The 24,491-nt window shown below is 45.6% G+C and overlaps 1 protein-coding gene and 1 non-coding gene across 13 annotated transcripts; both read left to right on the forward strand.

The window, feature by feature from the left end:
* Positions 1–473: 473 nt before the first annotated feature.
* htt (huntingtin) lies at positions 474–24,491 on the forward strand. 12 transcript variants are annotated; one of them, XM_028414123.1, is made up of 68 exons: positions 474–869; positions 1,852–1,935; positions 2,536–2,668; positions 2,820–2,879; positions 3,041–3,120; positions 3,286–3,424; positions 3,545–3,686; positions 3,784–3,962; positions 4,036–4,240; positions 4,561–4,608; positions 4,846–4,923; positions 4,999–5,402; positions 6,061–6,243; positions 7,140–7,266; positions 7,356–7,471; positions 7,578–7,689; positions 7,804–7,941; positions 8,275–8,433; positions 8,502–8,599; positions 8,684–8,823; positions 8,942–9,005; positions 9,091–9,191; positions 9,322–9,468; positions 9,547–9,667; positions 9,752–9,897; positions 10,008–10,192; positions 10,269–10,486; positions 10,599–10,725; positions 10,809–10,933; positions 11,011–11,121; positions 11,204–11,281; positions 11,752–11,975; positions 12,055–12,133; positions 12,231–12,392; positions 12,471–12,526; positions 12,609–12,757; positions 12,884–13,020; positions 13,113–13,229; positions 13,358–13,480; positions 13,578–13,837; positions 13,925–14,067; positions 14,154–14,379; positions 14,521–14,662; positions 14,753–14,932; positions 15,053–15,229; positions 15,426–15,502; positions 15,744–15,879; positions 15,953–16,075; positions 16,201–16,408; positions 16,530–16,675; positions 16,792–16,969; positions 17,052–17,156; positions 17,260–17,444; positions 17,529–17,655; positions 17,789–17,892; positions 18,009–18,163; positions 18,249–18,388; positions 18,488–18,573; positions 18,648–18,778; positions 18,868–19,000; positions 19,114–19,269; positions 19,354–19,544; positions 19,832–19,946; positions 20,030–20,243; positions 21,272–21,491; positions 21,649–21,811; positions 22,353–22,513; positions 22,598–24,491. In XM_028414123.1, the coding sequence occupies exons 1-68, from the start codon at positions 772–774 to the stop codon at positions 22,809–22,811; spliced, it is 9,789 nt and encodes a 3,262-aa protein (XP_028269924.1). In that variant the 5' UTR covers positions 474–771; the 3' UTR covers positions 22,812–24,491. The 12 variants fall into 12 exon arrangements, with proteins under 12 accessions (XP_028269924.1, XP_028270254.1, XP_028270015.1 ...); XM_028414453.1 differs by having other exon boundaries at positions 21,383–21,491; XM_028414214.1 differs by having other exon boundaries at positions 18,491–18,573.
* Positions 11,357–11,485, forward strand: LOC114444153 (small Cajal body-specific RNA 14). Its single transcript, XR_003671522.1, has one exon.

Genomic DNA, 24,491 nt, shown 5'->3' on the forward strand with positions numbered 1-24,491 from the left:
TTATTGTAAATAAACAAACATGGATAAGAGGAGGGAAGTGGTTAAGTGGAGGCATATAATATATACCACCACATCACACTTAATAATGCATTCATTTATTATAACTGGATGACTGTCTTCTCTTCATTCATCCTCCTCAGCCATCTCAGAAATGATAACACTAGGCTTCTAAATCCACAGTGTGTTCGTCCATATCAGGTGACAGGCTGGTCTGCACCTAAAACCCATTCTCACACCTCCCACTCAACTTTGGCGCACTGAGAAAACCCACAGCAACAAATAAAATGAAAAATAGAGTTGAAAGAATCTGTCCTGCAGTCTGATTTCTGCGGTCCCATGACAGCAACAATAACAACAAAAGGGGAAACATTGCAATCGCTCATTGGTTCCTTGTCATGTCACTCAACGTAAAGTCGCAGTCTGATTGGTCACTGCCATTGCGCTCCTCCCCTCTCTGTCAAGCTGTCACATATGCCACTTCCTGGTGTGATTGGTCGGGGGGAGCGCAGCGCTGCATCAAAGATGGCTTATTATCAGGCAACATTTGGTTCATTTAGAGACAGCGGTGTGAAAGAATAAGAGACTTCTTACAAGAACAGAAGGTGGAGAGCCGGTGGTAGCTGTCGCGAGCAGTGTTTGCACTCTCGTCGCACTACGCACCTCTTGCTCTTTCTGTGCGCTAACGCTAACTTGTCCCCCCTGTGCTAGCTAGTTAGCTCACATAGTAAATATTAGCTAGTCAAGCAAGCTCGCTTATTGTAGATTGCTAAAATGGCCACCATGGAGAAACTGATGAAGGCCTTTGAGTCTCTGAAGTCATTCCAACAACAACAGGGACCACCAACCGCCGAGGAGCTTGTCCAGAGACAGTAAGTGGATTTTTGTCCAACGGCGATAGGATAGCAAGCTAACAGCCACTGGGCTAGACCCTTAGCTTAGCTCGTTTAGCAACGACAGTGATTATCAGGATAGCTTGCAGCTACTTACGCTAACATGCAAGCTAAGCTATTTAATCTGAGTTCTCATTTAAACTTCTCAGCCATTTTTGATCTACTTGTTGCCGGACATTGTGTCTCTGCTTGGCGAGACTCCAGCGTGATCTGGCTGTCACTTAGGCAGATTCTAAGGAAAGTGATATCAAACATAGAAGGCGACCGTTTATTGATGCCCACGCACCTGTGAAATCTGTCCAGGATGACCAGGTCAAAGGTCTGTGTGATTATTCTATGGTTAATAACACAGGAGGGCTAAGGTCTTACAACGCTAACTACGTTTGCCTTTGACAAGTCGCAGTAACATGGGGGCTTCCTGTACTGACGTAATCTCCAAGTTGATGTGGGCAATCATTATTTTTTATTTATATAATCTCCAGGTTTTTGAGGGTTTATGCAGACAGTTGCAGATTTATCCATATGTCATCTTAATTATACACGTATAAACCTGGAATGCTACATTCCCATCTGCCTCCTTCACACATCCTACTGCATGTGACAGATTTTAGGATGCTCCTGTTCAGTGATTTTGAATATCTGATGATATATACATCTGAAAAAGAGGTCTTGTGAGTTTCCACTGTGGTGTTTAAAAAAAAAAAAAAAACTAAGAACACTGTTGAGTTTAAATGTTGAGGCTGATGCCTTTTAATGCCACTGTGTTATTGTAGTGGCTGTCTCTTCTGTGACAACTACAGAACCCAGTTATTTGTTTTGGGTTGATTGATTTCTGATACTGTGTTTTACATCAAATGTGCTGTTTGTCTTTATGCATAAGATGAAATTCATACCATGTAAAGATGCCCTCACTTTCATTCTCTTTTACTTACTTGCACATCTTGCTTTCTCACTTCCACAGGAAAAAGGAACAAGCTACCACAAAGAAGGACAGGGTGACCCATTGCCTGACAATATGCGAAAACATTGTGGCTCAGTCAGTGAGGTAGGCCCTGTTATTTTAAACTACAGTCAGATTTGTGTCAATCAAACCTTTTCCTAAGGTTGTAGGTCTTTCAGTTGATCCCTTTTTAAGGCTGTGATGAACTGGGCTAAAAAAAAAGCTCTGACTGAAGGAAAAGGCAGAAAAAAGCAGTAAAAGCATAAATGTAACATGTTTTTTTGCTGTTAAAATAGTGTATCAGTGTGTTTATGACATTACACACATTGTAATATTTACAACCACAGACTGGATGTGCATATTACACACAGCATCATAGCTGCTAAAGAAGTGATGCCAAAAATGGGCCGAGCATCTTGCACGCTTGCATCATTTGCAGCCAGTTTCCCGCCCTTCACTATCTCTGATTGGTTTATTCCACTATACGGGCCTAACGTGTGTCTGTTGTTGAACCACAGGGAGACTTTCAGAGTCGCAGAGAAGTTTTTTCCCCCGAATGGCTGGTCGCACAGTGCAACCTCAGATTTTTGTTGGTCGCTCTATCGAGTAATTAGGTCGCACATGTGACCACATGGCTTTATATTAGGTGTGAAGTTTAAAATCTTCTGGTGTAGTTACATTTACCTGACTTTTTTTCCTCTATGGTTCGGGGAACAGAACGTCTCCAGAGTTTCAGAAACTGCTCGGCATCGCCATGGAGATGTTCCTGCTCTGTAGTGATGACAGCGAATCAGATGTCCGGATGGTAGCCGACGAGTGCCTGAATAAAATCATCAAAGTGAGCTGGACCCGCAAAGCTTCTTTCAATACACCACTTTATGTGTTTAGTCATAGCACGCTCATCAATTTATTTTAAGTTCCTATGCAGTGGGGTCAGATTAGGCCATGTTACGTTTCTCATGTTGTTATCTGTCTTTTAATTTTTTTAGGCACTGATGGACTCCAACTTGCCTCGACTTCAGCTGGAGCTGTACAAAGAAATCAAAAAGGTAATGAGATCTGTGTCTGTACAGTATGAATTCTTGTGGACTGATGACAAAGGTTTGTGTCATGTCAAGTGTGAATTGTTTTATGTGTAACGGTGACTGGATGACGTCCCACCCTGTTGTGGAAATGCTTAAGTGACGTTACATTTTGTGTGCCTATGTAGAATGGTGCCTCTCGGAGTTTGAGGGCAGCTTTGTGGCGGTTTGCTGAGCTTGCCCACCTCATCAGACCACAGAAATGCAGGTATAGACACAGTACTTACATAGCTGTCTTTATCATGGTCAAAATGGGACCCAAATATTTACAGTTACAGTTCAAGGTATAACATTTTAATCAGAACATCTTCTGCCTCTGTTCCTCCTTACTCCTTTAATCTGTCCTCTCCTCCATCTCTCCCTTGTGGTGCAGACCATACCTGGTCAATCTGCTGCCGTGCCTCACCCGGATCACCAAGAGGCAGGAGGAGACAGTGCAGGAGACACTAGCTGCAGCAATGCCCAAAATCATGGCAGCCTTGGGTCACTTTGCCAATGATAGTGAGATCAAGGTACCCACCTCATGTCCTAGGCAAAAGAGACGTCATAGTGCATGGGATACTACCTTTTGGAGAACATACAATAACCTGGTAGCTTTGTTTTCATTGTGCTCTAACCCTCTTTTATTTCAGGTGCTGCTAAAGTCTTTCGTAGCTAACCTGAAGTCCAGCTCCCCAACCATTCGACGGACAGCGGCCAGTTCAGCTGTCAGTGTGTGCCAACACTCCAGACGCACCAGTTACTTTTACACCTGGCTCCTTAATGTGTTGCTGGGTATGTCACACAAAGGCCCACACTCATACACAAACTCCCCGCTTTTATACTCTTAACTTAACAGTTGAGTTTAATTTGCTCACCTGTGTTCCTTTAGGTCTGCTGGTTCCTGTGGATGAAGAACATGCCAGCCACCTAATTCTGGGTGTCCTATTAACGCTTCGTTACCTGATGCCTCAGCTGCAGCAGCAAGTCAACACCACCAGCCTCAAAGGAAGTTTTGGGGTCATGAGAAAGGAGGCTGATGTCCAGCCAACACCTGAACAACTTCTACAGGTGGGAGAATCGAGCTTGCACGTGTGCCTGAGTTTGTATGGTTTTTGTGGAACAACTCTTTTTTTGTTTGAAGGTGTACGAGCTGACGCTGCACTACACTCAGCATTGGGATCACAATGTGGTCACAGCTGCACTGGAACTCCTGCAGCAGATGTTTAGGACTCCACCACCAGAGCTGCTGCACATGCTCATCACCGCTGGCAGCATTTCACATGCTACCGTGTTTCGCCAGGACGCTGAGAACCGGGCTCGTTCTGGCAGCATCCTTGAGTTCATTGGTAATGTTATCAGTCACTTGGGACTATTAACCCCATTGTCCCGTATGGTGTTGACCAAATTAACTGTTTACCTCGTCACCCAGCCCTTAGGACTCCAGAACTTTTAATTCATTCACTCGTGCTGACCTCTTTAGGAGATCAGTCAACTGTTTAGTGCTCCACTCTAGTTTCTGCTTTGGTCTGTGTTTTGGGCCCTTTTCTTTGCTCCCTGTCTCATACTGTGTCACCTTTAAATAACCGTTTCCTATAATGCTTTCTGAGCTTTTGCTGCTTCTCTCTTCACCTCCTGTTTCTCCTTCCTGTTTTCCTGGCATTTGCAGCAGGGGGAGGGTCTTCCTGCAGCCCACTCATTCTCAGGAAACAGAGAGGTGACTAGTCCTGTTTATCTCCTTACTCGCCCCGTTTTTAATGTTAAATTTAGGACTTCAGCAACTTTACCTTCAACAGTGTCTCTTGATCTTTCTTGATCCGTTGTTAGCCTTACAACTATTTGTATGAATCCTTGCACTCAGTTGGAAGTAAACCTTGACGCCACCTTGGTTAAGTGCCTTTCCTATGGTGTCAGTGCTGGTACTTTTTGTTGACAGTAAATCTGTTTTCTCCAGGTAAAATGCTTTCTGGGGAGGAGGATGGGTTGGAAGATGACCCTGAAAGGGCTGAGGTCCCTACGGGTGCCTTCACAGGTGAGTTGCACCCATCAAGAAAATGTTGAATTTTTTTTTTAATTCATTAAATATATTTTTTTCTCATAACTTCAGCATCAGTTGTGGGTGCTGACGGCTCCTCTGCAGCCCAGGTGGACATCATCACAGAGCAGCCACGCTCCTCCCAGCACACTCTACAGCCTGGTGATTCTGTGGATCTCAGTGCCTCCTCAGAGCAAGGAGGCGGTGGAGGCGGCACATCTGCATCAGGCACTCCTGAGTCACCCAATGACAACGAGGAGGAAATGCTGAGTCGGAGCTCCAGTGGCGGGGCCAATGTTACCCCAGAAACGGCCGACTACACCACACCTGAGAACGCTACTCCAGAGGGTGGGCCCTTGGGAGAAGGCGGGACGCTGCTAGGCACTAATGATCGCTCTCTTCCACCCAGCGACTCCTCACAGACCACCACAGAGGGACCGGACTCGGCTGTCACTCCATCGGATGTAGCAGAACTGGTGAGTGTGACTGTGTAAGCAGATGAGTGAGATTCATTTTGTTTAAGTCTTGAGCATACTGTATTTTCAGTTTCTGTGTATGTGTGAGGACAGCGGGCTTCCCTAGACAATGAAAGGTTTAATTAGCATGTAAAGCTGTGATTAACTTAGAACCCTAAGTCCCTATTGGCATTGTTCTTTGTTCAAGAATGCTGCTACATAGAATTAGGTATTTCAAATGAGCCAAATTTCCATTCTTGCTTAAGAAAGCTGGCTTTTGGCTGTTGTGCTAGTGATTTGGTTCAGTTTGTGCTGTTGGGAGATGGTTTTCACTCATTTTTACACTTCAGGAACTCGTGTTCTCAGCTGCAGCGAAACATGTTGATCAAGTCATTAGAAAAACCCTGCAGCCTAAAACTTGTGAACAAGGTGTGACTTTGAGCAGCATTAAAGCAAATAAATATGAAAGCACATCATGCAAACCACTTAAATTGCTTTTTTTAATATCTTGTTATTTTTTGCTCTTTCAAACAAACATCCCAAATTCAGTCATTGGTATTAGATGAACATCACTTGCACCTCAACCAAAAAAATCGCCTAACCCTTCTCTATTCTAATCATTCTACATCTGCGGTCTTGCCCCCCTCCTCCCTTTTTCCTTCTCCTCACGTCGCCGCAGTCGCGCACTCCATTGCCGCGGGTGATCGAGCCATCCCCACCCTCACCAACTTCCACCGAGGGTCCTGATGGCACAGACAGCGACTCCTCTGTCTACACCGCTTCCTCTTCGTCGTCTTCTTTCTCTTTTTCCTCCTCTTCCTCCTTCTATGCCACCTCCTCTTCCTCTAGCACTAGTGACAAGGTCAGCCAATTGGACGCTTTGAACAGAGTGGGAGCATCTTGCTTGTCTCCAAAATGTTTGGCTCCATTTTTCCCCACCTTTTGTTGGCTTGTTCGTGTCAACCCATGCACAAACTTTTCCCAGCTTCCTTCTTGTTTCCCCCAGTTGTTGTCATTAACAATAATTATTACCTCTTTTTCCTTTTTGGTGTGATTCCCTCCCACAAGGCAGATGGGTTTCGAAAACTTTTGTGAAAACAAGCCACCATGACGTCCCATGTGGGGGCTGGCTTGCAGTGAAACCCAGATGTAGAGGCATGAATGCAAAGTGTTTCTTGATGACTTTCCTTCAGATGTGGTTGTCTCTGCTGTGTGGAAAGGCTGTGTCAGGCTTTTGTTCCAGCAGTAGCCAAACACAGAGAATTATTACATCCCTATAGTATTTATTTCAAATTGGCTCCTCACGGCAGGAAGGGAACATGTCACCAAACTCTACAAATTTAATTAAAGATAAACTAAATGTAGATGACCTAAACACGCATGCATCTAAATTTGAAATTTTGATTTCAGTGTCAAATGTTTTGGATCAAAAGCTTGCTCTTCCTTCGGATTGTGGCAACCAGGATTGTAGAATTTCTCAAGCCTGTGCTTTTTTTCCTGTATTGAGTAATTTGTGTTGACCCAAGCATGATTCAGTAGGCCTCTTAATACTGGAGTGTTCGTTTGACTTCCAGCTTTAGTCTTTTGTTGTGTTACGTCTTTGTCCACAGTCGAGCAGTTCTAACTCAGTGATTTGAAACCGTTCAGGTTGCATGCAGCTGTGTTTCAAACTGAGACAAACGGTCAAATGTGGTGTGTTTGTAAAAGTTAGTTGTGTTCCCTTCTTGAGATGTTTGTCATTGTGTTTGTGTGCATAAGGTTCTGGATGGCAGCGAGAGTCAGTACTCTGGGATGCAGATTGGAACACTACAGGATGAAGAAGAGGAAGGAGCGCCATCTTCATCCCAAGAAGAACCCCCAGAACCATTTCTGCAGTCAGCACTTGGTATGCTTGTGTGTTCAGTTACGGTCGAACAGGCTCTGCTAGTTGATAATAAGACCCTGTAACGGTTATTGTTTCTATGTTGTTTGCAGCTCTGAGCAAGCCTCATTTGTTTGAAGGCCGAGGTCACAACCGGCAGGGTTCAGACAGCAGCGTGGATCGCTTCATACCAAAGGAAGAACCTGCTGAACCCGAACCTGACAATAAGGTTGAAATCAAATCCACAAACATAATCTCCATTGAAGTGTACATCAAACACGTAAAACAACATATTTATTATGCGTCTGATTTTACGATGATCTTATGTCTGACAGCCATCACGAATAAAGGGTCCAATTGGCCACTACACTGACCAGGGAATGGAGCCACTAGTGCACTGTGTACGACTCCTTTCTGCTTCCTTTCTGCTGACAGGACAAAAAAAGGGTAAGTGGCTCAATGAACAATAAAAACCAGCTTCCCTATGAGCCCTGTTCTACATTACGCAGACAGGGTTTTGCTTGTTTCTGATGTCACTGCCTGCCTTTTGTGTTTCTACAGGTCTGATTCCTGACAAAGAGGTGCGTGTGAGTGTGAAAGCCTTGGCGGTCAGCTGTGTTGGTGCAGCAGCAGCACTGCATCCTGAAGCCTTCTTTAATTCCCTTTACTTGGAGCCGCTGGACGGCATTCCAGTGGAAGGTAAATTACAAAACTGTGCTATGTATTGGGTGTAGCAAGTTGAGTTGGGACAGCGAGTAAATTGCTTTATAGATCAATATCTTACCCTCACTGGTATACAGTGTGTATATAGACCGATGGAAACAGATGGTGTTCTCACTTTGGCTGATTAGATTTCAGCTCAGGTGTGAAGTGGGTGGGGCTTACTGAGATTAGGAGGACCCAATTAAGGTAACTAGTGAAAGCCGAGCTTCCACACTGGTTTAGGGATGAGCATTGTGCACCACATATATAGAGAAGAAGATCTTTTCTTACAGAATTGATGACTGTATTTGTGCACCCTTTGCCTTGCAGAGCAGCAATATATCAGTGATGTCCTGGGCCTCATTGACCATGGAGACCCTCAGATCAGAGGAGCCACAGCCATCCTCTGTGGAGCCATCATGCAGGCTGCCCTCACCAAATCACGCTACAACATACACACCTGGCTGGCCAGTGTGCAGAGTGCAACAGGTTTGTGGGCTTTTATGTGGAAGGTATGGTAGTATTTGAAGGCACTCACCTGTTGGTCTGCTCCCCAGGTAACCCCCTGTCCCTGGTGGACTTGGTGCCTTTGCTCCAGAAAACGCTTAAAGACGAATCCTCCGTCACCTGTAAGATGGCGTGCTATGCAGTGAGGGTAAGACAGATCTGTGTGAGTAAGTAGTCTGCGTTCTGTCCATGTTGTGAGTCTGAGTTTTGTGTGTGTGTGTGTGTGTTTCAGCACTGCATTATGACAGTGTGCAGTAGCACCCTGAGTGAGCTTGGCCTGCAGTTGGTGGTAGACCTGTTATCCCTCAGAGACTCTTCTTATTGGCTTGTTCGTACTGAGCTCCTGGAAACTTTGGCTGAGATGGACTTCCGGTAGGATAATGTTTTTTTATCTGTTGAATTATTAAAATCACAGATTCCAATTAATGTTTTCAAAAAGTACTATAATATACTTTTTTAATTCTAGATTTTCTCATTTTCTCTGTTTCAGATTAGTTAATTTCTTGGAGAGGAAAACTGAGACTTTACACACAGGTGACCACCATTACACAGGGGTAAGCTCTCAGCTTGTCTTTGTTCTATTTTAGCATGTTCTGCTGATGACTGTAGCCACTCATTTGTTCTTGTTTCTCTATCTAGCGGCTGCGGCTGCAAGAGAGGGTCCTGAATGATGTGGTCATATTTCTGTTGGGAGATGATGATCCAAGAGTACGGCATGTGGCCGCCTCAGCTGTCAGCAGGTAAACCCTTTCTTTACATGAGGATGCTGATATGCATCCCATAACCCTGACTTTGCACATTTGAGCTTTTTGAAGTTGTCACCACTTTCTTCTCATTATCCACACTTAAGTTTCATTGTCTCTCCTCAAGGCTCGTCTCCAGGTTGTTCTATGACTGTGACCAGGGCCAGGTGGACCCAGTGGTGGCAATAGCTCGTGACCAGTGTTCAGTCTACCTGCAGCTTCTCATGCATGAAACACTGCCCCCCTCCCAGTTTACCGTTAGCACAATCACGAGGTACACACATACACTCCGTGCTTTTGTTGTCACATGTGACTGAACTTTACAATGAGTGACACCTTTCTGTCTCTTCAGGACGTACCGAGGCTACAGCCTCTCCAACGCCGTGTCTGATGTCACATTGGAAAACAACTTGTCCAGAGTTGTTAGTGCCGTTTCCCATGCTTTCACCTCATCTACCTCCAGAGCCCTAACGGTAAGGTTACAGTTTTGTCAGCAGCACACCAAGTGTATGTGTTTCATAATTAGTTAAAACACTGTTTCTCCTGTTTCTTTGTAGTTTGGTTGCTGCGAGGCCTTGTGCTTCCTGGCTTCAAATTTTCCTGTGGGCACTTGGAGCACAGGCTGGCACTGTGGCTACGTTAGTTCCAGTAACAACTATTTTTCCCGTTCTAGTCTTAACCGCAGCAGGGGCAGGGCCCTCAGGTTTGTGTTCCCTCACATAATACACATTTCTTTTATGTTTTTAATGTCGGCGTTCTTGCTCTTCATTTCAGTTACCTCTAGTGCTAAATTTCCTACTTTTTGTTCTGCAGTTTGTCACATTCCAGCAGTGCTTCAGCCTCCTCAAACACCACCTCATCTGCACCAGACACTGAGCGCAGGACTCTGACTGTAGGGATGGCCAACATGGTGCTCTCCTTACTGTCTTCTGCCTGGTTTCCATTGGATCTCTCTGCACATCAAGATGCACTCATGCTTTCTGGCAATCTGCTTGCTGGTGTGTGAAAAGACTTCACCCTGTTATTTGTACGCTTGTTGAGCAAAACTAATCGATCTCTTAATCATGTCCTTAGCTGTGGCTCCTAAATGCATGCGCAACCCCTGGGCTGGAGAGGAGGAAGGCAGCAGTGGAAACACTAGTTCAGGAACGAATAAGATGGAGGAACCCTGGGCGTCATTGTCAGAACGCTCCCTGGTGTCCATGGTGGAGCAGCTCTTCTCTCACCTGCTAAAGATCCTCAACATCTGTGCTCATGTGCTTGATGATACACCACCAGGGCCGGCAGTTAAGGCAAGTCTCATTTTTTGGGTTCATTGGCTCAGAGTTGAATTAAAAGTTAAGTCATCTTTGTATCTTCAGGACTGTATTAATGTCTGTGTGTACTGTGCTACCTATTTTTTAGGCTGCACTCCCATCCTTGAGCAACACCCCTTCTCTTAGTCCCATTCGCAGGAAAGGCAAAGAGAAGGAGGCCACTGAGCCCAGCACTGCCCCTATGAGCCCAAAGAAAAGCAATGAGGTCAACACAGGTATATGAACACCTTGCTTTGCTGTAACACATGTACCTTTTATTCTATAGATGCCTAATATTTTGTTGTTTTTTTGTGAGCAGGCAGGCCAGGAGATGGTACAGGGTCTACAGCTGTCAACAAATCCACCACTTTTGGTAGTTTCTACCACCTGCCACCCTACCTCAAGCTCTATGATGTGCTGAAAGCAACACATGCCAACTACAAGGTCAGAATACACATCCATGTCATAACAGAAGTCTTGTGTCGGTGATGGTGGTGGTGTTAAGGTTCTTTGTCTTTTAGGTCACCTTGGACCTCCACAGTAGCCAGGAGAAGTTTGGAAGCTTCCTGCGTGCAACTTTAGATGTTCTGTCTCAGCTGCTGGAGCTTGCCACACTAAATGACATTGGCAAGGTAAGAATTTTATCAGTATGATGGATGAACTTGGCATGTTAGGTAATCCAGTAAACAACTTCTTAATGTGTTTTTCTTTCAGTGTGTGGAGGAAATTTTGGGTTATCTCAAGTCCTGCTTCTCCAGAGAACCAACTATGGCTACTGTTTGTGTACAACAGGTCAGTAATGTTACGTCTGAATCATGTTTAATTTTCTACTGTTGGCATTTACACATTTTGTGTGTGTGTGTGTGTGTGGCAGTCTAATGGTTAATGCACTGAGCAGTGTGCTACAACTGGTGTGACTCCACACAGAGTAAGGCTGGTTCCTGCCGACAGGGCCTGTAAAGGCATTGGTATCCCTGTGCGATGGTTCCATACATATTTCCATTCATAGTTTTTGTTTTTACTTTGCTTGTCAATTGTGAAACAGCCACACCAAGCTATGATGTAGTGGTCCTGTTTGTAATCTGACAGCTTGCCAACCATTGACATCTCAGTGAACTCCACCATTTCACTGCCTAATCTTGGATCATCTCACATTAAGATGAGACGGCACAGGGAAATTATCAGAAGAGAACACACCTAGCTTGTGTAGACAAGTCATCTTTTAATATCGGGGTTACTTGATCTGACACTTATTGTTCTAGCTGTTGAAGACCTTGTTCGGGACCAACCTGTCCTCTCAGTATGAGGGCGTCTTGAGTGGACCCAGCCGTTCCCAAGGCAAGGCTCTCCGTCTTGGCTCTTCTAGCCTGCGACCAGGCCTCTACCACTACTGCTTCATGGCTCCGTACACACACTTCACCCAGGCCCTCGCTGATGCTAGTCTCCGTAACATGGTGCAGGCTGAGCAGGAGCAGGACACCTCTGGGTAAGTTGTGGCAGCCCAGATCTCTCTTATGAGCAGGCAAGCATCGGTGTGACAAATGTCTATTTCATTCTGCTTTCAGATGGTTTGATGTGATGCAAAAGGCATCTAATCAGCTGAGGTCCAACATCGCAAACGCAACACGTCACAGAGGAGACAAGGTTTGTCCAGCTAGTGTTTTTTTTTCAGGCTGAGACTGCAGCTACAATGTGCTGCATAGACAAACGAGGCTTACACCTGCTGCTTTTGTTTTTCCAGAATGCCATCCACAACCACATTCGACTCTTTGAGCCGCTGGTGATCAAAGCTTTGAAGCAGTACACCACCAGCACCTCTGTGGCCCTCCAGAGACAGGTGCTGGACCTGCTCGCCCAGCTTGTGCAGCTCAGAGTCAACTACTGCCTACTGGATTCAGATCAGGTAAAAAGACACACATTTACATTTTTGCATGCGTGCAGCTTCACATTCTGTAGTTTGCTGACTTTTTTTGTGCTTCAGGTGTTCATAGGGTTTGTCCTAAAGCAGTTCGAGTACATTGAATTGGGACAGTTCAGGTGAGTTTCCTGGTCAGTAAATCTTGTGCTGGTTCTTCTTGCTGTGCTAGCTACCTTAATAAGTGTAACACTTTACACACAGAGACTCTGAGGCCATCATTCCCAACATCTTTTTCTTCCTGGTGTTGTTGTCGTATGAGCGCTACCACTCCAAGCAGATTATCAGCATCCCCAAAATAATCCAGCTGTGCGATGGCATCATGGCAAGTGGCCGGAAAGCCGTCACACATGGTGAGAGCAGCACAACATTCACAATTATTTCAAGTTTTTTAAGCTCCTGGTGTTTTTTGAGATCAGCACTGGTTATTTCTTTTGCTTGTTGGCTTCTTCTTTAACTTTTTCTTTCTTCCTCTACAGCCATCCCAGCCTTGCAGCCAATAGTTCATGACCTTTTTGTCTTGAGAGGATCAAACAAAGCAGATGCAGGGAAAGAGCTGGATACACAGAAAGAGGTGGTGGTCTCCATGCTGCTTAGACTTGTCCAGTACCATCAGGTATGGTTACAAGTAGACACAATGACACAGTGCAGGGTAATATCATTACCTCTGCCATTCTCCTGACATATACTTTTGAAATGTGTTAACAGGTGTTGGAGATGTTCATCCTTGTACTGCAGCAGTGTCACAAAGAGAGTGAAGACAAGTGGAAGAGGTTATCAAGGCAGATCGCAGATGTCATATTGCCCATGATTGCAAAGCAACAGGTTGGGGATGTTTCATTAGCTAACTTTATTTCCTTCATGCTAATATTCAGTTAAAAGTCAACCTGCTGATAAGAGCTGAGGATGCAGCAGTATGTGTATGTAATATATTCATGTGTGTGTCCTCTCAGATGCATCTGGACTCCCCGGAGGCATTAGGAGTGTTGAACACACTGTTTGAGACTGTGGCGCCATCCTCTCTCAGACCTGTAGACATGCTGCTAAAGAGTATGTTCACCATCCCTGCCACCATGGTGAGACAACCACTGATATACCAGGCCTACCTTTCTGTTGAGGTATATTAAAAGTTTAAGTTATTTAAATGACTTGGAAAAACATCTGCTCCTCCAGACCTCTGTAGCTACAGTCCAGCTGTGGGTGTCTGGTATCCTAGCGGTCCTCAGGGTACTAGTCTCTCAGTCCACTGAAGACATTGTCCTGTCTCGGATCCACGAACTATCCCTTTCCCCTCACCTCCTGTCCTGCCACACTATCCGCCGCCTGCACCAACAGAGTCCCTCCCCTATTGGACCACCTACTACTGATGTGCTTGGCAACCAGGAAGCTAATGGTGAGGCTCAAAAGGCTCCACCTGAGGAAACCTTTGCCAGGTACGATTTTACACATCTACCCCCACTTCTCTTCCTTTGTCTTTTCTATTTTTCACTTGAAACGGTCTTACCCCTTCCTCTGTTTAGGTTTCTCCTCCAGCTGGTGGGTGTGCTACTGGATGACATTTCAACGAGGCGGGTAAAAGTGGACATTACTGAGCAGCAACACACCTTCTACTGCCAGCAGCTGGGCACACTGCTCATGTGCCTCATACATGTCTTCAAAAGCGGTGAGCATATCATTTCAGTACTGCAGATGTTTTATCTTTGGATTCACTGAACAAAATCCACTGCATTATATTTTTTCCCTCCTCAGGAATGTTTCGCAGGATCACAGCTGCTGCCAGTCATCTGCTGAAGTGTGATAATAGTGGACAGACTGACACTGAGGCCGCACTCTTCTACCCCTTAGAGGAACTGAACAGCATGGTGCAGTGCCTCATCACCACCCATCCCTCCCTGGTCCTCCTCTGGTGCCAGGTCCTTCTCATCATCAACTACACAAACTACTCCTGGTGGGCTGAGGTCCATCAGACACCCAAGTATGAAAAGAGCAAAGGCACCCACTTTAAATGTTATTTCTGAGAGTTCTGTGTTAGAGTTTTAATGGAGTTCTTTAATTTACTCTGAATGGAAACCACAAGTTGTACATCAGTTTTGTCTCTGTCTATTTTTCTTATCAGAAGACACAGCCTCTCGTGCACAAAGCTGCTGAGTCCTCATTCCTCAGGGGAAGGCGAAGAGGACAAGCCTGAGTCCCGGTTAGCAATGGTCAACCGGGAGATTGTACGCAGGGGAGCCTTGATCCTCTTCTGTGACTATGTGGTGAGACTGCTTAGAATGTTGAACAACACACTTTGCTAACACCACTCAGGTAAACCCATAATTAAATTTTGCTTTTTTTGCCTTTTTTAGTGTCAGAACCTCCATGACTCTGAGCATCTGACATGGCTGATTGTTAACCACGTACGTGACCTCATCAATCTTTCCCATGAGCCTCCAGTGCAGGATTTTATCAGTGCCGTCCACCGCAACTCAGCTGCCAGTGGCCTCTTCATTCAGGCCATCCAGTCCCGCTGTGACAACCTCACTACTGTAAGATGCCTTCCTTTATCAAGTGACTCTCTTTGTCTTAAATAACTGCTTAATAGTTTCAGTGATTTTTATATCATCACTTCTTCACTGCAACCCCTTATTCTGTTTCTTGTTTTGTAGCCCACCATGTTAAAGAAGACTTTACAGTGTTTGGAAGGCATCCACCTTAGTCAGTCTGGATCTTTGCTGATGCTCTATGTGGACAAGCTGCTCAATACACCCTTCAGGGTTTTGGCTCGAATGGTAGACACACTGGCATGTCGCAGAGTGGAGATGTTGCTGGCTGAGACTCTACAGGTACTCTTCAGCACAGGTTAAAATTGATGTGACTGCATGTTTATGCCAGGGGCTTATAAAAACAGACAGAGTAAATATACTCTGGTCTTTCATTGAATTCTTGCCGTCAAGCTTTGGGGTAAATATTTGAACTCTGTATAAAAAGTGTGAAAATGTTACGTTGTCTGTAAATTGTGTTAATCCTTACTTCCTCCAGAATAGTATAGCCCAGCTGCCTGTGGAGGAACTGGACAGGATCCAAGAATACCTCCAGAACAGTGGCTTGGCCCAGAGGTAACCGTCCTGTGTAAAGGGCATGTTTTGTGGAGTTTCTCTCGTTTCTGTTAATCCAAACACAAACTCTATTTTGTTCAAAGTCTTGTAGCTCATTCAATGTATATGTGGTTTTCAAACAAAATCGTATCATCTTGGTTGTAGGTATTATCTTTGCATGTGTTGTGCAGTAGGTGCAGACACATTTTTAATTATCAGGACAAAGGTGTTAAATGTTGTGTCTCCTGTCATTCTGTCTCAGGCATCAGAGGTTCTACTCCCTGCTGGACAGGTTTAGGGCCACTGTTGCTGACACCAGCAGCCCGACCCCTCCAGTAACAACACACCCATTAGATGGTGATCCGCCCCCTGCCCCTGAACTGGTCATAGCAGATAAGGTGAGGTCTCACAAAACATTTCACTCAGGCACCATCTGAAAGGAAAATCCTCATGTGGCTCATGTGTTTTTAGGAGTGGTATGTGGCTCTGGTGAAGTCTCAGTGCTGTCTTCGTGGAGATGTTTCCCTGTTAGAGACGACAGAACTTCTTACTAAACTACCTCCTGATGATCTTTTCAACGTCATGAGCTGCAAGGTAATGCCAATGGACCGCCTTTGGTTGCACACAGAGTTCATTTTTCACTGTAATATTTTTTTAGACAGACATCAGACTCAGTGATGAGTTTAAGAACCTTAAGATCCTTGTTGACTCTTCCCCAGGAATTTAACCTAAGCCTGTTGTGTCCGTGCCTGAGTATGGGAGTGCAGAGGTTAGCAAGGGGGCAAGGATCACTTTTGTTGGAAACAGCCTTGCAGGTAACCCTCGAGCAGCTAGCAGGGGTCACTGGGTCACTTCCTGTTCCACACAAGTCTTTCCTGCCACCGCCACAACCCCAGCCCTACTGGGAACAGCTGGGAGATGTGTTTGGTGAGTGAGAAGAAAGGCATCATGAGATGGACAGATTAGTGGATGAAAGCACAACGTCCTGTATTTTACATTGTCTACTGAAGTGTGATTTGCTTACAGCCATAAATCGTGTCTCTTTCAGATGAGCCAGGGTTCTATACCAGGGTATTGTCGCTCTGCAGAGCCCTGTCCCAGTATCTGCTGAGCATGAGCCAGCTGCCTTCCTCACTACATATTCCCACTGAAAAGGAGCACCTCATTACTGCTTTCACCTGCACTGCCACTGAGGTAATCAGATCAGATCAGGTCTTGTGTGTATTTGTTATGGTATGACTGCTTTGCATCTGCTGTTTTGGAATTCTTCATCATGTTCCTGCCATCCGTGTGTGGCACTGTTTGACCAGGTCATAGTGTGGCGTCTGCTCCAGAACCAGTTACCGCTGAGTGTGGACCTGCAGTGGGCTCTGTCCTGTCTGTGTCTGGCCTTGCAGCAGCCCTGTGTGTGGAACAAGCTCTCCACTCCCGAGTACTCCACACACACCTGCTCTCTCATCTACAGCCTGCGGCTCATTATTATTGCAGGTAATGAGGACAGTGCATTTGATTAAGTATGGTCAAATGCCATTATTTATTTCCTAATTAACTTTGTACTTTGCCCTTGTAGTGGCTGTGAGTCCTGGTGACCAGCTGTTGTATCCAGAGAAGAAAAAAAAAGCAAAAGGAGAAAGAGATGCTGAAGAAGACCAAGTGGACTCCGCACATGCCGGCCGTAAGAATTCATCTGTCTTTGAACGTATTTGCTTTACGCACGGTGTGATGCTTTATGTTTCTCATCTCAGTTGAATTGTTGGATATAAACATTTGTGTTCCAGACATGTGCGAGTGGCAAGCATGTGAGATCATGGCAGAGCTGGTGGAAGGCCTGCAGAGCATCCTTTCCCTGGGTCACCATAGAAACAGCAGTATCCCTGCTTTTCTCACACCAACATTACGCAACATTGTCATCAGTTTGTCCCGGCTGCCTCTGGTCAACAGCTATACGCGAGTGCCTCCACTGGTCAGTGCTTAAAAGAGATGGTCCTGGCAGGTCAGCCTAGTGTGTTTGGAATGTATTTAAAGGCTTTTGTGTGTGGATGCATAGGTTTGGAAACTGGGCTGGTCCCCACAGCCAGGAGGAGAGTTCAGCACAACACTGCCTGAGATCCCTGTGGACTTCCTGCAGGAAAAGGACGTCTTCAGGGAGTTTCTCTATCGCATCAACACACTGGGTACAGACACACAGATTATTACTATTAATCCTGGAGGAAGTTCTTTTACAGTTCTTATACAATGGATTATAACATCAGTGTCGCTTATCTATGCACATTTTTGTCTACGTGGACTGTGGGTACTGTATGTTAGGGTGGAGCAGCAGGACTCAGTTTGAGGAGACATGGGCCACTCTCCTGGGGGTGCTGGTCACCCAACCCATCACCATGGACCAGGAGGAGGAGACGCAGCAGGAGGTATACAAACTAATAGGGAAATATGCACTTCTGGGTCACTCCTGCGTATGTACCCATGTCTTCTTACTTGTGCCGTTTCTCTTGTAAATTGTCTGTTCTTGCCTGCTTGTCTTTAGGAGGACTTGGAGCGTACCCAATTGAATGTGTTAGCAGTGCAGGCCATCACCAGCCTGGTGCTGAGTGCCATGACCCTGCCCACTGCTGGAAACCCTGCAGTCAGCTGTCTGGAACAGCAGCCTCGCAACAAGAGCCTCAAAGCGCTGGAAACACGGTAACATTGCAGCTATGATTTCTTTACTGTGTGTGAGTCTAAAATAGTGTGTAGTCAGTGAATTTGTGTGTGTGTTTGCTCCAAGGTTTGGGAGGAAGCTTGCAGTGATCAGGGGAGAGGTGGAAAGAGAGATTCAAGCTCTTGTGTCAAAGAGAGACAATGTTCATACATACCATCCATACCATGCCTGGGACCCTGTGCCCTCACTGTCAGCAGCTTCTGCAGGTAACTCAGGAGCTACATTAACACACTATATAGCCTGAGCTCCTGTGGTGACATCCTCTCCTTATGAAGTGACTAAATACCTTTTTGTTTTTGTTTCAGCAGGGACCTTAATCAGCCATGAGAAACTGCTCCTTCAGATCAACACAGAGAGGGAAATGGGAAACATGGATTACAAACTGGGGCAGGTAAGAGAAGCAGGATGAGGAGGAAGGGTCCTGTTGGATGGGTGTTATTAATGAATGTGCATTTTATCTGGCAGGTCTCTATTCATTCTGTGTGGTTGGGTAACAACATCACTCCTCTGAGGGAGGAAGAGTGGGGTGAGGATGAAGAAGATGAAGCAGACACTCCAGCACCCACCTCCCCACCCTTATCTCCAATAAACTCGAGGTCAGATAAATACACACATGTAGACATTCCTCTCTAAAGCGGGAGGTAAGCACGGACCCTCTGACCTGCTGTCTGTGTTTGGCTTTCAGGAAGCACCGTGCAGGTGTGGATATTCATTCATGTTCCCAGTTTCTCCTGGAGCTCTACAGCCAGTGGTTGATTCCTGGCTCCCCAAGTAACAGGAGGACCCCAACTATCCTCATCAGTGAAGTGGTTCGATCGGTGAGCTACGACACATACTTAGTCAGAAATCTGTTAATTTCTATCAATTATGAATAAGCTTTGTTCAAACCGCCTGGTTTTAAAGACCTTCTTTCTGCTCTCATCCTTTTTAGCTGCTGGCAGTGTCGGACTTGTTCACAGAGAGGAACCAGTTTGACATGATGTTCTCCACCCTCATGGAACTGCAGAAGCTCCACCCACCAGAGGATGAGATCCTGAATCAGTACCTGGTGCCGGCCATCTGCAAGGCTGCGGCTGTGTTAGGCATGGTGGGTAAAGCTGTGTGTGGCTCTGCAGAGCCATTTTCATTGTACTCAAACTGCTGTATAAAAGCTTTGAATGTGCATTTCTAGGACAAAGTGATAGCCGAGCCTGTGTGTCGCTTGTTGGAGACGACCCTGCGTAGCACCCACCTGCCCAGCCGCATGGGGGCCCTGCATGGGGTGCTGTATGTGTTGGAGTGTGACCTCTTGGATGATACAGCTAAACAGCTCATCCCCACTGTCTCTGAGTACCTGCTGTCCAACCTAAGAGCTATTGCTCAGTGAGTATCGCACACGCAGACACTGGCCTCGGTTCATCTCTTAATAAGCTGAATTGTTGATGAAATGGCCTCAGGGAGCCAGTGTGTTTAATGTCAGTTTGTGGGAACCCCCCCTGTTCTGTAAGAGGATCTTGGCTTCAATTAGCTTTTATCCTGTTTAATAAGGTGATAGAAAATAGAGTGCATTGCACCTCGTAGCCCCTAGGTGCTGCCCTTGATTTGTAGGTGAATACAGACTGCTTTCCAGATGTATCTATTTATTTTTCTCTCTGTTGTCTCTGCTGCAGCTGTGTGAACCTGCATAACCAGCAGCATGTATTAGTGATGTGTGCAGTGGCTTTCTACATGATGGAGAACTATCCTCTAGATGTAGGAGCTGAGTTTATGGCTGGAGTTATACAGGTAAGGAGGAAAGCAAAACCTATTTCTACAAGAGTTAAAAAGAAAATGAATGCATTTTCATCTTTTCCATCTGCCTCCTTCAGTTATGTGGCGTGATGGTGTCAGCCAGCGAGGACTCCACTCCCTCGGTCATCTATCACTGTGTGATTCGTGGTCTGGAGCGCCTCCTGCTGTCAGAGCAGCTGTCGCGTGTGGACGGAGAGGCGTTGGTCAAACTCAGCGTGGATCGAGTCAACATGCCGTCACCTCACAGAGCCATGGCTGCCCTGGGCCTCATGCTCACTTGCATGTACACTGGTAAGCAAAATGACAACTAACATAACATCTGTCACTAAAAATATATTGCGGTGTCAAATGCTGATGCAGCATGTGCAATATAAGGACTGGTGCTGCTTCCATTGCTGCTGCTGTGTCTTTCGCAAACATGCTGTAACGTAAAGCTAGCTGGCAACCTGCATGCACTCTTCCTCATGTACTCATCCTAAACCCCATCCTTCCTAATGGCATGTAAGACGTAACCCCACCACCTATCCTCACACACAGGTTATTTAAGCCTGGCCTCGAGTGACCATACAGCAACATGATTAAAAGAGAAGTGGGATCATCTGTATTGATGCTTATTTAAATGCTAGTTCACTAGTAATGCATGAGTCTGCATGCCGCTGTAGCAGGATCTCTGTGCATGTTGTTTTCTAGTGTTAGTTCTGTGGCACAGTGACCGTTGTTCATACTCATGTCATGTACTTAGTCTAAATTGCGATCTCCCTTCATTGAGTTTCCCTTTCACCCATTACAGTGTGCATACACCGTCTGCTTCCTTCCTGCATGTAATAAATTGCACTGTATATATTGTACATACCTCTGATGTACCCTACCTCTAACCCTTACGTTGGCCCCTTACTAACTCTTAGCATGTCCTTGTCCCGACGCTGTCAGCCTACATGGCCTTACTACTTAGTTACTCAGAGCTAGCTCTGAATAAGCCCTAGATCCTGCAAATGCAAACCATCCAATAACTTTCTGCATATCTCCTGTGCCGTCTGTGCAAGTTGAAAGCATATTAAGGAGAGGCTAATCCAGAATGTAATGTACTTGGGAAACATTTTAAATCTCTCTAATACTTTCAGCACCAGTCACTTATAGAAAACCTTAAGAATGTGGTTTAACTGAGTGTAGCTCCCAGAAATTGACCAGTTTTTTTTTAGTTTGAGGTCAACAACGTTCTGATCTGAGTCATGTGATGCGACTGTCCCAACTCCCGCTCTAACCTTTACCCCACTGGTTCGGCCGGTGCCGCCCCCCCCCCCCCCCTCTCGTCTTCTCAGCGGTGCTTGCGTCGGGTTCAGACGCGACAGGGGTTAGAGGTCAGGTTGACTCTTCCTCTGCTGTAGCGGAGGCGGTGGGCATCACGGCGGGTCATGTTGGTTTCTCCTCAGGCAAGGAGAAAGCCAGCCCTGCAAGCCGCCCCGCACACTCTGACCCTCAGGCCCCGGACAGCGAGTCAATCATTGTTGCCATGGAGAGGGTCTCTGTGCTCTTCGACAGGTACACAAACACACACCACAAACATTGTACAAGACGAATAATAAAGCCTACAGATAGACTTGCAGCCTTTTTCATGGGTTTGTAGCGTTGGTAAAATAAACTGGTTGTGGCGGCGGATGCACTCCTCATTTGCTCTTGTGGGGCTTCCTGTCCGCAGGATTAGGAAAGGTTTACCCAGCGAGGCTCGAGTGGTGTCCAGGATTCTGCCCCAGTTCCTGGACGACTTCTTTCCACCACAGGATGTCATGAACAAGGTCATCGGAGAGTTCCTGTCCAATCAGCAGCCGTACCCACAATTCATGGCCACCGTTGTCTACAAGGTCAGCAGGCTTGCAGTGCACACAGTGTGATTTATAAACTGTGTTACTGTATCCTGTGTATGAAGCTGGACGTGGGAATAATCGGATTGATCAGACAATGTTGCAACGTATTGGGAGCATTGCATGGAATTTCAATTAGGTCCTTGGTGCTTCTGTTTTGGCTACAGCAGGCAGTTTTTTGTTGTGCTGTTGTCTGGACAACGTTAAACAAAGATGCTGGCTGCCAGTGTTCACAGAAATGTAAAAAACTAAATTGAGATCAGTGCAGCCAGTAGAATTAGTAGCAAATGTATGGTTCCAACAGAGCTCAGGTTTAGAAAATACCTACAAAAAGGTTAAACAAGAAAACACCTCTGCTGCTTGTCCCTGTGGCAACTGAGACTTATTTACTTCCATCATTCATGAGCTTTGTATTTAATATTTACTTTCTGGCTATAATTTTATATATTTATCTGCATACTGTGATTTATTTTATTCTTCTGGTAAACCTCTCTACCTGTGATGTATTCTACCTTCTTGTCTCTGCTGTACCCTTACCCAGGTTTTCCAGACTCTGCATGCTACAGGCCAGTCATCTATGGTGCGAGACTGGGTGCTGTTATCTCTGTCCAACTTCACTCAGAGGACACCGGTGGCCATGGCCATGTGGAGCCTCTCCTGCTTCTTTGTCTCTGCGTCCACCTCCCAGTGGATCTCGGCTCTGTATCCTTCCATAACACACCATGCATGTATATCTGTCTAAATGTCTGAACTGTGTCGTCCTTGACTCTCCTGCCTCTAACCCAGGCTGCCACACGTAATCAGCCGAATGGGCTCCAGTGAGGTGGTGGACGTCAACCTGTTCTGCTTGGTGGCGATGGATTTCTACCGGCACCAGATTGACGAGGAGCTGGATCGCAGGGCTTTCCAGTCCGTCTTTGAGACCGTGGCCTCGCCAGGCAGCCCCTATCACCAGCTGCTGGGCTGTCTGCAGTCAATCCACCAGGACACATCACTCTGAAGGGCGACAGACTAAGACAAGAGGGAAGCACAGAGAGAAAGGAGCAATTAAACCTCCATGTGCACCTCCGTGGAGGAAGAACAGAATGTTTTATTAGGAAACAAAATCTACTGTAGCCTCATCCCTCCCGTCCCAGTGACCCAGAACAAGTAGAACTCTGACCTCACCCTGATACATTCAGTTAAATGTCACTGACTAGAGAGAGTGAAGGACACTGGCTGCAAAACTGTGGTTCTGCCTACACCCCCCCCTGAACACTTCCTGCCCAGCACCTTTTTAGTAAAAGAAAAACCATAAAGACATTAATCAAACATAAGATTGGATTTGTTTATTTTTTTGTTGGAGTTGCTTAAGTATTGTGACGTCAGTAATTGTTAATATAGAAATTCAAAGTATTTACTATATTTAAAGTTTCAGTGCATCTATTTTTCAGTGAGATTCTGTTGGGAGTTGTAAAGGTCTGGTTAGGACGTGAGAGGCCTGAATTATGTTGTCTGTAATAAGTTTTTTTTTAATATTTAAGATCACTTGTGGTCCTTCTGACAGTTAAATGATCAAATATTTTATGTGAAGGATAGCCATAGTCTGTTTATGATGGGAAGCGGGGGCTTGTCACTGTTGTAGATGTTGACAGGGAGACGGGTAAACACAGGCAGTATTTATGGAAAACAAACCATTTTCTGCCACATGTCCAAATTCATACATAAATTAAGGACCCATATATCTACACCTAGATAACAGAATACCAAAACTACATTTTTAAATCGGTAGCAGAGAGGGTTCCTCTTAAACTTTTATCGTGTTGCTTCTGTCTGGTCGTTCTGTTTTTATCGCCTGCTCCCTGAGTCCGTTCTCTTCTATTTTTTTTAATCCTCAGGATGTGCGATGTTTGTTGTTGTTGAATAAGACTGGAACTCATTCACAGTCCTCTGAAGAGATTCATTCATATCTTGTACAAAGTTATATTAAGAGACGTAAGTGTATAGTCAGGTAAAAGCCATGGTGCATGTTGACATCAGACAGACGGGAGGTGAGATGATATGAAGCCGTTTTCCTTTCTGTCTTACGCTCTCAGTGAATCGGGGGAATCTGCAGACGGCTACAAGCGTCTAGTGTTTTATTAAAGCCTCGAGCTGCCCGAGTGTGCTGGGCGTCGTCACTCTGAACATGCACTTGCCTTAGACTCAACATGTATGTGCTGTACACTAAAAAAAAAGCTTGACAGCATGCCTACTGCTATTTTCTCGCATTGTCTGTTAATACTGTGTTTCCATGGGAACGGTTGCCGCAACTTGATTTGTGCGTTAAAAGAGATGCAACACGATCCGAGTGGAGCCTTGTAACCTAGGCGACCGACAGCGGCTTTGACAAATCAACAGATGAGGAAGTGTCCCAGCAGGAGGAGCCTTTGTTGAGCTTTAAACATTGTTTAATTGTGGGGCTAAATATTTCACAGTTCATTGTCATTGTGCAAAATGTAAGAGACACACGGCGCGTAAAGACTTGGACTCATCGATGTGAGGCGCTGCAGTCACAGTAAACATCACAGTACGCTGAATGTGTTCACTCTTTCCAACGTTAGAGATGATGACTGGCTTCCATTGGATCATGTGATGATGGTGTGTTCGGTTTTTAAATATGAGGGTCTCATTGAAGCAAATTAAAGGAGCCTAAATGAGA

The sequence above is a fragment of the Parambassis ranga genome, chromosome 1 (assembly GCF_900634625.1).
Source record: "Parambassis ranga chromosome 1, fParRan2.1, whole genome shotgun sequence".
NCBI lineage: Eukaryota > Metazoa > Chordata > Actinopteri > Ambassidae > Parambassis > Parambassis ranga.